Source organism: Oncorhynchus nerka, linkage group LG27 (genome assembly GCF_034236695.1).
Source record: "Oncorhynchus nerka isolate Pitt River linkage group LG27, Oner_Uvic_2.0, whole genome shotgun sequence".
NCBI classification, from domain to species: Eukaryota; Metazoa; Chordata; class Actinopteri; order Salmoniformes; family Salmonidae; genus Oncorhynchus; species Oncorhynchus nerka.
The window spans coordinates 14,545,416-14,561,892 of NC_088422.1; the positions used below are offsets into that span (position 1 = coordinate 14,545,416).

At 40.2% G+C, this 16,477-nt stretch overlaps 1 protein-coding gene across 1 annotated transcript in view; it reads right to left on the minus strand.

Moving 5' to 3' along the window:
- The window catches only part of frmd3 (FERM domain containing 3), a 102,452-nt gene that overhangs the window by 25,363 nt on the left and 60,612 nt on the right, over positions 1–16,477 (minus strand). Inside the window, exons 8-10 of the mRNA XM_065011132.1 lie at positions 14,992–15,079; positions 13,276–13,364; positions 13,104–13,167 (exon numbers count right to left, since the gene is read on the minus strand). Coding sequence (XP_064867204.1) covers positions 13,104–13,167; positions 13,276–13,364; positions 14,992–15,079 — 241 coding nt within the window. The remainder of the gene's footprint in view (positions 1–13,103; positions 13,168–13,275; positions 13,365–14,991; positions 15,080–16,477) is intronic.

Below are 16,477 nucleotides of genomic sequence, written 5' to 3' on the forward strand. Positions count from 1 at the left end.
CACTAATACTGACAGAGACTTAACCACTGTAACACTAATACTGACAGAGACTTAACCACTGTAACACTAATACTGACAGAGACTTAACCACTGTAACAATGTAACACTAATACTGACAGAGACTTAACCACTGTAACAATGTAACACTAATACTGACAGAGACTTAACCACTGTCACACTAATACTGACAGAGACTTAACCACTGTCACACTAATACTGACAGAGACTTAACCACTGTCACATTAATACTGACAGAGACTTAACCACTGTCACACTAATACTGACAGAGACTTAACCACTGTAACACTAATACTGACAGAGACTTAACCACTGTAACACTAATACTGACAGAGACTTAACCACTGTAACACTAATACTGACAGAGACTTAACCACTGTCACACTAATACTGACAGAGACTTAACCACTGTCACACTAATACTGACAGAGACTTAACCACTGTAACACTAATACTGACAGAGACTTACCCACTGTAACAATGTAACACTAATACTGACAGAGACTTAACCACTGTCACACTAATACTGACAGAGACTTAACCACTGTAACACTAATACTGACAGAGACTTAACCACTGTAACACTAATACTGACAGAGACTTAACCACTGTAACACTAATACTGATAGAGACTTAACCACTGTAACACTAATACTGATAGAGACTTAACCACTGTAACAATGTAACACTAATACTGACAGAGACTTAACAACTGTCACACTAATACTGACAGAGACTTAACCACTGTCACACTAATACTGACAGAGACTTAACCACTGTCACACTAATACTGACAGAGACTTAACCACTGTAACACTAATACTGACAGAGACTTAACCACTGTAACACTAATACTGACAGAGACTTAACCACTGTAACACTAATACTGACAGAGACTTAACCACTGTAACACTAATACTGACAGAGACTTAACCACTGTAACACTAATACTGACAGAGACTTAACCACTGTCACACTAATACTGACAGAGACTTAACCACTGTAACAATGTAACACTAATACTGACAGAGACTTAACCACTGTCACACTAATACTGACAGAGACTTAACCACTGTAACACTAATACTGACAGAGACTTAACCACTGTAACAATGGAACACTAATACTGACAGAGACTTAACCACTGTCACGCTAATACTGACAGAGACTTAACCACTGTAACAATGGAACACTAATACTGACAGAGACTTAACCACTGTAACACTAATACTGACAGAGACTTAACCACTGTAACACTAATACTGACAGAGACTTAACCACTGTAATACTAATACTGACAGAGACTTAACCACTGTAACACTAATACTGACAGAGACTTAACCACTGTAACACTAATACTGACAGAGACTTAACCACTGTAACACTAATACTGACAGAGACTTAACCACTGTAACACTAATAATGACAGAGACTTAACCACTGTAACACTAATACTGATAGATACTTAACCACTGTAACAATGGAACACTAATACTGACAGAGACTTAACCACTGTAAAAATGGAACACTAATACTGACAGAGACTTAACCACTGTCACACTAATACTGACAGAGACTTAACCACTGTAACACTAATACTGACAGAGACTTAACCACTGTAACAATGTAACACTAATACTGACAGAGACTTAACCACTGTCACACTAATACTGACAGAGACTTAACCACTGTAACACTAATACTGACAGAGACTTAACCACTGTAACACTAATACTGACAGAGACTTAACCACTGTAACACTAATACTGATAGAGACTTAACCACTGTAACAATGTAACACTAATACTGACAGAGACTTAACCACTGTCACACTAATACTGACAGAGACTTAACCACTGTCACACTAATACTGACAGAGACTTAACCACTGTAACACTAATACTGACAGAGACTTAACCACTGTAACACTAATACTGACAGAGACTTAACCACTGTAACACTAATACTGACAGAGACTTAACCACTGTAACAATGTAACACTAATACTGACAGAGACTTAACCACTGTCACACTAATACTGACAGAGACTTAACCACTGTCACACTAATACTGACAGAGACTTAACCACTGTCACACTAATACTGACAGAGACTTAACCACTGTAACACTAATACTGATAGAGACTTAACCACTGTAACAATGTAACACTAATACTGACAGAGACTTAACAACTGTCACACTAATACTGACAGAGACTTAACCACTGTCACACTAATACTGACAGAGACTTAACCACTGTCACACTAATACTGACAGAGACTTAACCACTGTAACACTAATACTGACAGAGACTTAACCACTGTAACAATGGAACACTAATACTGACAGAGACTTAACCACTGTAACACTAATACTGACAGAGACTTAACCACTGTAACACTAATACTGACAGAGACTTAACCACTGTAACACTAATACTGACAGAGACTTAACCACTGTAACAATGTAACACTAATACTGACAGAGACTTAACCACTGTAACAATGTAACACTAATACTGACAGAGACTTAACCACTGTCACACTAATACTGACAGAGACTTAACCACTGTCACACTAATACTGACAGAGACTTAACCACTGTCACATTAATACTGACAGAGACTTAACCACTGTCACACTAATACTGACAGAGACTTAACCACTGTAACACTAATACTGACAGAGACTTAACCACTGTAACACTAATACTGACAGAGACTTAACCACTGTAACACTAATACTGACAGAGACTTAACCACTGTCACACTAATACTGACAGAGACTTAACCACTGTCACACTAATACTGACAGAGACTTAACCACTGTAACACTAATACTGACAGAGACTTAACCACTGTAACAATGTAACACTAATACTGACAGAGACTTAACCACTGTCACACTAATACTGACAGAGACTTAACCACTGTAACACTAATACTGACAGAGACTTAACCACTGTAACACTAATACTGACAGAGACTTAACCACTGTAACACTAATACTGATAGAGACTTAACAACTGTCACACTAATACTGACAGAGACTTAACCACTGTAACACTAATACTGACAGAGACTTAACCACTGCAACACTAATACTGATAGAGACTTAACCACTGTAACAATGTAACACTAATACTGACAGAGACTTAACCACTGTCACACTAATACTGACAGAGACTTAACCACTGTCACACTAATACTGACAGAGACTTAACCACTGTCACACTAATACTGACAGAGACTTAACCACTGTCACACTAATACTGACAGAGACTTAACCACTGTCACACTAATACTGACAGAGACTTAACCACTGTAACACTAATACTGACAGAGACTTAACCACTGTAACACTAATACTGACAGAGACTTAACCACTGTAACACTAATACTGACAGAGACTTAACCACTGTAACACTAATACTGACAGAGACTTAACCACTGTCACACTAATACTGACAGAGACTTAACCACTGTAACACTAATACTGACAGAGACTTAACCACTGTAACAATGTAACACTAATACTGACAGAGACTTAACCACTGTCACACTAATACTGACAGAGACTTAACCACTGTAACACTAATACTGACAGAGACTTAACCACTGTAACACTAATACTGACAGAGACTTAACCACTGTAACACTAATACTGATAGAGCCTTAACCACTGTAACAATGTAACACTAATACTGACAGAGACTTAACCACTGTCACACTAATACTGACAGAGACTTAACCACTGTCACACTAATACTGACAGAGACTTAACCACTGTCACACTAATACTGACAGAGACTTAACCACTGTAACACTAATACTGACAGAGACTTAACCACTGTAACACTAATACTGACAGAGACTTAACCACTGTCACACTAATACTGACAGAGACTTAACCACTGTAACAATGTAACACTAATACTGACAGAGACTTAACCACTGTCACACTAATACTGACAGAGACTTAACCACTGTAACACTAATACTGACAGAGACTTAACCACTGTAACACTAATACTGACAGAGACTTAACCACTGTCACAATGGAACACTAATACTGACAGAGACTTAACCACTGTCACACTAATACTGACAGAGACTTAACCACTGTAACACTAATACTGTCAGAGACTTAACCACTGTAACACTAATACTGACAGAGACTTAACCACTGTAACACTAATACTGACAGAGACTTAACCACTGTCACACTAATACTGACAGAGACTTAACCACTGTAACACTAATACTGACAGAGACTTAACCACTGTAACACTAATACTGACAGAGACTTAACCACTGTAACAATGGAACACTAATACTGACAGAGACTTAACCACTGTAACACTAATACTGACAGAGACTTAACCACTGTAACAATGTAACACTAATACTGACAGAGACTTAACCACTGTCACACTAATACTGACAGAGACTTAACCACTGTAACACTAATACTGACAGAGACTTAACCACTGTAACACTAATACTGATAGAGACTTAACCACTGTAACAATGTAACACTAATACTGACAGAGACTTAACCACTGTCACACTAATACTGACAGAGACTTAACCACTGTCACACTAATACTGACAGAGACTTAACCACTGTCACACTAATACTGACAGAGACTTAACCACTGTAACACTAATACTGACAGAGACTTAACCACTGTAACACTAATACTGACAGAGACTTAACCACTGTCACACTAATACTGACAGAGACTTAACCACTGTAACAATGTAACACTAATACTGACAGAGACTTAACCACTGTCACACTAATACTGACAGAGACTTAACCACTGTAACACTAATACTGACAGAGACTTAACCACTGTAACACTAATACTGACAGAGACTTAACCACTGTCACAATGGAACACTAATACTGACAGAGACTTAACCACTGTCACACTAATACTGACAGAGACTTAACCACTGTAACACTAATACTGTCAGAGACTTAACCACTGTAACACTAATACTGACAGAGACTTAACCACTGTAACACTAATACTGACAGAGACTTAACCACTGTCACACTAATACTGACAGAGACTTAACCACTGTAACACTAATACTGACAGAGACTTAACCACTGTAACACTAATACTGACAGAGACTTAACCACTGTAACAATGGAACACTAATACTGACAGAGACTTAACCACTGTAACACTAATACTGACAGAGACTTAACCACTGTAACACTAATACTGACAGAGACTTAACCACTGTCACACTAATACTGACAGAGACTTAACCACTGTAACACTAATACTGACAGAGACTTAACCACTGTCACACTAATACTGACAGAGACTTAACCACTGTCACACTAATACTGACAGAGACTTAACCACTGTCACACTAATACTGACAGAGACGTAACCACTGTAACACTAATACTGACAGAGACTTAACCACTGTAACACTAATACTGACAGAGACTTAACCACTGTAACACTAATACTGACAGAGACTTAACCACTGTAACACTAATACTGACAGAGACTTAACCACTGTAACACTAACCACTACTGACAGAGACTTAACCACTGTCACACTAATACTGACAGAGACTTAACCACTGTAACACTAATACTGACAGAGACTTAACCACTGTAACAATGTAACACTAATACTGACAGAGACTTAACCACTGTCACACTAATACTGACAGAGACTTAACCACTGTAACACTAATACTGACAGAGACTTAACCACTGTAACACTAATACTGACAGAGACTTAACCACTGTAACAATGGAACACTAATACTGACAGAGACTTAACCACTGTAACACTAATACTGACAGAGACTTAACCACTGTAACACTAATACTGACAGAGACTTAACCACTGTACCACTAATACTGACAGAGACTTAACCACTGTAACACTAATACTGACAGAGACTTAACCACTGTAACACTAATACTGACAGAGACTTAACCACTGTAACAATGTAACACTAATACTGACAGAGACTTAACCACTGTCACACTAATACTGACAGAGACTTAACCACTGTAACACTAATACTGACAGAGACTTAACCACTGTAACACTGTAACACTAATACTGACAGAGACTTAACCACTGTAACAATGTAACACTAATACTGACAGAGACTTAACCACTGTCACACTAATACTGACAGAGACTTAACCACTGTAACACTAATACTGACAGAGACTTAACCACTGTAACACTAATACTGACAGAGACTTAACCACTGTAACACTAATACTGATAGAGACTTAACCACTGTAACAATGGAACACTAATACTGACAGAGACTTAACCACTTAACCACTAACAATGGAACACTAATACTGACAGAGACTTAACCACTGTAACACTAATACTGACAGAGACTTAACCACTGTAACACTAATACTGATAGAGACTTAACCACTGTAACAATGGAACACTAATACTGACAGAGACTTAACCACTGTAACAATGTAACACTAATACTGACAGAGACTTAACCACTGTCACACTAATACTGACAGAGACTTAACCACTGTCACACTAATACTGACAGAGACTTAACCACTGTCACACTAATACTGACAGAGACTTAACCACTGTAACACTAATACTGACAGAGACTTAACCACTGTAACACTAATACTGACAGAGACTTAACCACTGTCACACTAATACTGACAGAGACTTAACCACTGTAACAATGTAACACTAATACTGACAGAGACTTAACCACTGTCACACTAATACTGACAGAGACTTAACCACTGTAACACTAATACTGACAGAGACTTAACCACTGTAACACTAATACTGACAGAGACTTAACCACTGTCACAATGGAACACTAATACTGACAGAGACTTAACCACTGTCACACTAATACTGACAGAGACTTAACCACTGTAACACTAATACTGACAGAGACTTAACCACTGTAACACTAATACTGACAGAGACTTAACCACTGTCACACTAATACTGACAGAGACTTAACCACTGTAACACTAATACTGACAGAGACTTAACCACTGTCACACTAATACTGACAGAGACTTAACCACTGTCACACTAATACTGACAGAGACTTAACCACTGTCACACTAATACTGACAGAGACGTAACCACTGTAACACTAATACTGACAGAGACTTAACCACTGTAACACTAATACTGACAGAGACTTAACCACTGTAACACTAATACTGACAGAGACTTAACCACTGTAACACTAATACTGACAGAGACTTAACCACTGTCACACTAATACTGACAGAGACTTAACCACTGTAACACTAATACTGACAGAGACTTAACCACTGTAACAATGTAACACTAATACTGACAGAGACTTAACCACTGTCACACTAATACTGACAGAGACTTAACCACTGTCACACTAATACTGACAGAGACTTAACCACTGTAACACTAATACTGACAGAGACTTAACCACTGTAACACTAATACTGACAGAGACTTAACCACTGTCACACTAATACTGACAGAGACTTAACCACTGTAACAATGTAACACTAATACTGACAGAGACTTAACCACTGTCACACTAATACTGACAGAGACTTAACCACTGTAACACTAATACTGACAGAGACTTAACCACTGTAACACTAATACTGACAGAGACTTAACCACTGTCACAATGGAACACTAATACTGACAGAGACTTAACCACTGTCACACTAATACTGACAGAGACTTAACCACTGTAACACTAATACTGACAGAGACTTAACCACTGTAACACTAATACTGACAGAGACTTAACCACTGTCACACTAATACTGACAGAGACTTAACCACTGTAACACTAATACTGACAGAGACTTAACCACTGTCACACTAATACTGATAGAGACTTAACCACTGTCACACTAATACTGACAGAGACTTAACCACTGTCACACTAATACTGACAGAGACGTAACCACTGTAACACTAATACTGACAGAGACTTAACCACTGTAACACTAATACTGACAGAGACTTAACCACTGTAACACTAATACTGACAGAGACTTAACCACTGTAACACTAATACTGACAGAGACTTAACCACTGTAACACTAATACTGACAGAGACTTAACCACTGTCACACTAATACTGACAGAGACTTAACCACTGTAACACTAATACTGACAGAGACTTAACCACTGTAACAATGTAACACTAATACTGACAGAGACTTAACTACTGTCACACTAATACTGACAGAGACTTAACCACTGTAACACTAATACTGACAGAGACTTAACCACTGTAACACTAATACTGACAGAGACTTAACCACTGTAACAATGGAACACTAATACTGACAGAGACTTAACCACTGTAACACTAATACTGACAGAGACTTAACCACTGTAACACTAATACTGACAGAGACTTAACCACTGTAACACTAATACTGACAGAGACTTAACCACTGTAACACTAATACTGACAGAGACTTAACCACTGTAACACTAATACTGACAGAGACTTAACCACTGTAACACTAATACTGACAGAGACTTAACCACTGTAACAATGTAACACTAATACTGACAGAGACTTAACCACTGTCACACTAATACTGACAGAGACTTAACCACTGTAACACTAATACTGACAGAGACTTAACCACTGTAACACTAATACTGACAGAGACTTAACCACTGTAACACTGTAACACTAATACTGACAGAGACTTAACCACTGTAACAATGTAACACTAATACTGACAGAGACTTAACCACTGTCACACTAATACTGACAGAGACTTAACCACTGTAACACTAATACTGACAGAGACTTAACCACTGTAACAATGGAACACTAATACTGACAGAGACTTAACCACTGTAACACTAATACTGACAGAGACTTAACCACTGTAACACTAATACTGACAGAGACTTAACCACTGTCACACTAATACTGACAGAGACTTAACCACTGTAACACTAATACTGACAGAGACTTAACCACTGTAACACTAATACTGACAGAGACTTAACCACTGTAACACTAATACTGATAGAGACTTAACCACTGTAACAATGGAACACTAATACTGACAGAGACTTAACCACTTAACCACTAACAATGGAACACTAATACTGACAGAGACTTAACCACTGTAACACTAATACTGACAGAGACTTAACCACTGTAACACTAATACTGATAGAGACTTAACCACTGTAACAATGGAACACTAATACTGACAGAGACTTAACCACTGTAACAATGTAACACTAATACTGACAGAGACTTAACCACTGTAACACTAATACTGACAGAGACTTAACCACTGTCACACTAATACTGACAGAGACGTAACCACTGTAAAACTAATACTGACAGAGACTTAACCACTGTAACAATGTAACACTAATACTGACAGAGACTTAACCACTGTCACACTAATACTGACAGAGACTTAACCACTGTAACACTAATACTGACAGAGACTTAACCACTGTAACACTAATAATGACAGAGACTTAACCACTGTAACACTAATACTGACAGAGACTTAACCACTATAACACTAATACTGACAGAGACTTAAACACTATAACACTAATACTGACAGAGACTTAACCACTGTAACACTAATACTGACAGAGACTTAACCACTGTCACACTAATACTGACAGAGACTTAACCACTGTAACACTAATACTGACAGAGACTTAACCACTTTAACAATGTAACACTAATACTGACAGAGACTTAACCACTGTAACAATGGAACACTAATACTGACAGAGACTTAACCACTGTCACACTAATACTGACAGAGACTTAACCACTATAACACTAATACTGACAGAGACTTAACCACTGTAACAATGTAACACTAATACTGACAGAGACTTAACCACTGTCACGCTAATACTGACAGACTTAAACACTGTAACAGTAATACTGACAGAGACTTAACCACTGTAACACTAATACTGACAGAGACTTAACCACTGTAACACTAATACTGACAGAGACTTAACCACTGTAACACTAATACTGACAGAGACTTAACCACTGTAACAATGGAACACTAATACTGACAGAGACTTAACCACTGTCACACTAATACTGACAGAGACTTAACCACTGTAACACTAATACTGACAGAGACTTAACCACTGTAACACTAATACTGACAGAGACTTAACCACTATAACACTAATACTGACAGAGACTTAACCACTGTAACAATGTAACACTAATACTGACAGAGACTTAACCACTGTCACGCTAATACTGACAGACTTAAACACTGTAACAGTAATACTGACAGAGACTTAACCACTGTAACACTAATACTGACAGAGACTTAACCACTGTAACAATTGAACACTAATACTTTCCTATAAGACTGAACACCTTACCCTAAACATAAGATTTGGTGATGAATTCCCTCATTCCAATGCTGTTACACTTTGGTTATATTCCAAATGGCATCCAATTCTCTATATAGTGCACTACAACCAGAGGGGCCCAGGTCAACAGTCGTGCACTATAAAGGGAATAGGGTGCCATTGGGGATGCAGCCGGTGTCACAGTCTAAAATATATTAACCTGCTGTTGCACTGATACTGTAAACGAGTGTAAGGAGGATTTCTACATCTGGAGGTTCGGGGTGGTCAGCCACTGCTTCAGCCCTCAGAGTCCCAGCACACAGTGAAGTGGTTATGTGCGGCAGTGACCATGTGTGTGTGCTACACGTGTGTTCAGCTAGCAGGACTGTGTGCGTGTTAAACACACGTTCAGGGGAGTTTCCATGGGATCACAACAAGTCTTAAACATGTTCAATGGAACATGTTCTCCGTGAGAAGTTGGCAGAGATGAGGGCAGAGTGAGATCATGCAGTGGCACAGGGTATAAACTGTTCCAGGAAGAGCGAGACTGCGGATCGATGCATGATTAAATCATAATAAGATACACCTTACTGCACTAGGCACTCACTCACACACACACACACACACACACACACACACACACACACACACACACACACACACACGGGAAACAAACAGTTCATCAAACCGCCAAACTGTTTAATAAGTAATTCAGGATATTAAACATGTATTACATAATAAGACATAATAAGACTTGACGGATGTATTTCTTTTCTGAAGTACAGCGAGCCGTCACAGGGTGCTCCATGCTATTGGTTGATGATGGTCAAACCAAACGCTCCTGCACCACCAAGACCAAAGAGCAGTCCAACAAAAAGCCAAGCAGTCAAATCAAATGAATCAAACCCAACCCACACAACAACCCGGGGGAGCGAAGAACAGAGAGGTTCTTCGTGGTGTGGAGAATGTGAGAAGGTTTGGAAGGGGTCGGCATTGGGGTGTTGGGGGGGATGCAAATGGTGTGTGTGAGTGTGTTTACTCACCAGCGATGGATATGTACACACAGAGAGAAGAGACAGAAACACAAAGATAAAACTGCATCTTCAGCCAGACAGACCAACAGACTACAAGCGAAATGAGCTGCCATAATGCTGTCTGAAATGAGCTGCCATAACGCTGTCTGAAATTAGCTGCTATAAAGCTGTCTGAAATTAGCTGCTATAAAGCTGCCTGAAATGACATGTCCAGCTGTTGATTTAGATCTTTGCTTCAACCCATGGGTTGCTCAGAGTGCACACACCTGGTTTATGTCACTCATTGCTCAGAGTGCACACACCTGGTTTATGTCACTCATTGCTCAGAGTGCACACACCTGGTTTATGTCACTCATTGCTCAGAGTGCACACACCTGGTTTATGTCACTCATTGCTCAGAGTGCACACACCTGGTTTATGTCACTCATTGCTCAGAGTGCACACACCTGGTTTATGTCACTCATTGCTCAGAGTGCACACACCTGGTTTATGTCACTCATTGCTCAGAGTGCACACACCTGGTTTATGTCACTCATTGCTCAGAGTGCACACACCTGGTTTATGTCACTCATTGCTCAGAGTGCACACACCTGGTTTATGTCACTCATTGCTCAGAGTGCACACACCTGGTTTATGTCACTCATTGCTCAGAGTGCACACACCTGGTTTATGTCACTCATTGCTCAGAGTGCACACACCTGGTTTATGTCACTCATTGCTCAGAGTGCACACACCTGGTTTATGTCACTCATTGCTCAGAGTGCACACACCTGGTTTATGTCACTCATTGCTCAGAGTGCACACACCTGGTTTATGTCACTCATTGCTCAGAGTGCAAACACCTGGTTTCCCCAAATACAGCAGACATTCAGGCTCCAGAGGACCAAATTGAATGTTTTAGTGAGAGGACAATGCACCTGTGTGTGTGTGTGCGTGTGTGCATGCGTGTGTGTGTGATTATAAAGCAGCAGGCTAATCCGTGAGACTGGACTGAACATTAACTACATCTGAGCATCAATGTATCTGTCTAGATCTCAGGCATTGAAGCAGGACAGGCAGCCGATGGCAGAGTGGAACTACAGCCCAGACAGAGATAATCGCCAATAGAATGACAGAAGAAAGATATCTTTAAGAGAGTATATAGAGAGTGAGGCCAGTTCTGAAAACATTACATCCATTGAATGGCTCACAAAGACTCTCTGTGGTACATGTCAGCTGGCTAAACACCACGTATTACTACAAATCACCTTCCCTGAGACCTGTTGATTTTTTACTCAAACAAGCACAATGTCATGTAGAATGTAGAATGACTTTGGGGCTCCGATTCGACTATAGTTCCATTCTTTTTTTTTGATGACATCCTACTAGTTAATTTTAGACATGGGAGATGTCAGGGCAGGGGTGTGGGGTTAGACATCGTACACCCACCATGTTACAGTGCATCCTGCCCGTGAGAGAGATCTGAAAGTGCAACAAATGACTCTCACACTCAGTCTCACACTAGAAATACAGAGACACTCACACAGTAGTAGAACATAGAGACACAGGAAGTGACTAATATTATACGACAGAGTTATGTTGGGGGAAAATCTCTGGTAGGAAATATATTTAGAAAATCTATTTTTTGTGTTTGCAAACACAAAAGAGATTTTGTGACGTACCTCTTTCTGAATTCCAATGACATAGAATGTTTTCCCCTCAAACTTCAGTTTGTTGACATCAGCCCTAGAATAGTAAACGATGGCAATTATGAGACTGAAGAATCACACCACCACTGTTCTGGTAGTGAAGAGGTGATAGGTTAGAGGTTATTGGTGAGAGGTGAAGGATTACCATTTGAGCAGGTGGATTCTCTTGTTTCCCTGGAACACCACAAACCCAGTGGCTGTAAATCCCAGGAAGGCTGTGGATCCTGTGAAGTCCTGCAGACACACACAACAAAGCTCTGTGAAGGTAGAAGTTACCCATGTATACCAATCAGGCATGCACAGACAGCTGCCGAGGAGGTGATCTCAATGTTTATCACTGCAGAAGGCTGAAAATGACTCGTCTTGACTACACATCATTCCAATGCAAGCCTCACTGTCATGTATCGGCTTCCGAAAACAAATCCCTCATTCATGCATGAGTTGTCTGAACGGTTGGTTGTCAAGAGCTTTGTGATTTATATCTCTAAATGAAAAGCACTCTACAATTTATATTATTATTATTATTAACCACAGATCTAGGATCAGATAAGATCCCCACAATCCTATCCTTATCAATTACGGGGATTAAATCATATCTGACTCTGGACCAGAGGTTGGTGGAATCGTCTACCTGCCTCTTACCAGATTACAGGCTGAGAGGCAGCAGAACTTGGGATTCTGGGATACAGGAAGACTGTCAGCAAGTGAAGCGTTGTCGCCATGGCAATGGCTACTCTACAAAAATTGTTCCCATAGACTTTTACAATCCAAATGTATGTAAAACGTACAGATAATTCAAATCCATGGGAACGTATGATAGATAATCCTCTTGATAACATATGAACCAAAGCATATTTCATACAGTAGATTCCTGTCAAGAGTATCCTACTGTAACTACTGTATCACCACACGCAACCTCCCTATGCAGCACAGTAAACATGTAGTCTGATCACATCAAACATTCAAACCAAATTGATTTCAATTTCTCTGCCAATCGTTGTTGATTTCACACTCCATCCTTTTTCTTTCTGATTGGATGGTTTGTCTATCTGTTGAACTCGGTCTCCTTCTGCTTGGACAGTGTGTTTCTTAATGAGTGGAACATGACAGCTGTGATGGAAACTGTTCCTCTGCTCCCCTCTCTTCCTCTCTGGCTGCAGTAAATGGATGGTGATACACTGACTCAGGCTTAAGCCACAGCTGCAGTTCATTCCTGAATTAAAAGGTTTTATGACAGAGGCAGAACAGATAAGCGAATCCTCAAACAAAATAAATGAAATATCTCCTTTAATCAGCTTAGAGTGCTTTGATACCCTGGCTGTCAGAGTTTCCCCTTCACACAGTGAGTCACTATGGCTGTGTTTACACAGGCAGCACAATTCTGATCTTTTGACCAATCACATCAGATCTTTTCATATCAGATTTTTTTGGGGAGACTGATCTGATTGATCAAAAGACCAATTTGTGAAAAAAATATCAGAATTTGTCTGCCTGTGTAAACTCAGCCAGAGAGGATGAGAGGGAAGCAGAGGAACACAAGTCTCGATCACAGCCGTCATGTTACACTCATTAAGAAACACACTGTCCAATCAGAAGGAGACTGAGTTCAACAGATAGACAAAACATCCAATCAGAAAGAAAAAGGAAGGCGTGCGAAATCAACAACGATTGGCAGAGAAATTTAAATCAAATTGGTTTGAATGTTTGATGTGAGCGGACTACATGTCAATGTGGACTGACAACTCAATACAAGCTGTTTAATCAATCGTACAATCATTGATTCTAAGTCACAGTTGCTACACTGGAATAAAGGACATGGAAAATAAAGGTGAGAGTTCGAGGGAGAAGTGGTGTGTGGTACTTTGCAGGGGTGAGGGTCCACTCCGTATGTCTCCAGGTTGTGTGCCCTCTGGAGGAGATGAAGCTCGGCCACAGCAGAACACTGCCCCCTGTGGGACAGGATAACAGTTAGTAGCAAACCTGCAGGCTGGTTGAACACCATGGGTGTAACAGACATGGGGCACAGTTATTACCCCAATAGAAACCACTTTGTGTTTGAGGTGAGTGCTCCATAAACACAAATCATGTCTGTCAGTGCTAAAGTAATGTCTGAGAAATATAACTATAATGTAGAAGGATATTCTAATGCTAGCTTTACATTTCTCTTGTTGTCGTTAGCTCAGTGTTAGCCCATCTCTAGATTACCAGAGATGTTGCTCAGCAGCTTGTATTTGGAGTAATGAGTCTTTGCTTATGTTCATTAGTTGAAGTGGTGCTTGGCAAAGCACCTAGGTGACGCATGCTGCTTCGTGCTGTTGGCTCTAAATCAACCTGCATGAGTCTCAGTTTATATTATAACGCCTGTAAACACAACCCTCTGGTCCCAGCCAGCCCTCTGGTCCCAGCCAACCCTCTGGTCCCAGCCAGCCCTCTGGTCCCAGCCAGCCCTCTGGTCCCAGCCAGCCCTCTGGTCCCAGCCAGCCACATTACATCATCTGGGACAGGGACATGGGATCAGCAGTGGCTTTATGTATGTGTGAGTGTATGTATCTGCATGTGTCTGTATGTGTTTCTGTACATGTGTCTGTATGTGTCTCCATGTGACTGCATGTGTGTCTGTATGCGTTTGTGTGTGTCTGTATATGTCTGCATGTGTCTGTATGCGTGTCTGTATGTGTTTCTGTATGCGTGTCTGTATGTGTGTCTGTATGCGTTTCTGTACATGTGTCTGCATGTGTCTGTATGTGTGTCTGTATGCGTTTCTGTACATGTGTCTGCATGTGTCTGTATGTGTGTCTGTATGCGTTTATGTACATGTGTCTGTATGTGTCTGTATGTGTGTGTCTGTATGTGTGTCTGTATGTGTCTGTATGTGTGTCTGTATGCATTTCTGTACATGTGTCTGTATGTGTGTCTGTATGTGTGTCTGTATGTGTGTCTGTATGTGTCTGTATGTGTGTCTCCATGTGTCTCCATGTGTCTGTGTGTGTCTCCATGTGTCTGTGTGTGTCTCCGTGTGTCTGTGTGTGTTTGCGTGTGTCTGTGTCCGGTTGTATCTGTCTGTATGTGTCTGTGTGTGCCTGTGTGTGTTTGCGTGTGTCTGTATGTGTCTGTGTGTCTGTCTGCTTGTATCTGTAAGTGTGTCTGTATGTGTCTGTGTGTGTTTGTGTGTGTCTGTGTGTGTGTCTGTATGTGTGTGTCTGCATGTGCCTGTATGTGTGTCTGCATGTGTGTCTGTGTGTGTCTGTATGTGTCTGTGTGTGCCTGTGTGTGTTTGCGTGTGTCTGTATGTGTCTGTGTGTCTGTCTGCTTGTATCTGTAAGTGTGTCTGTATGTGTCTGTGTGTG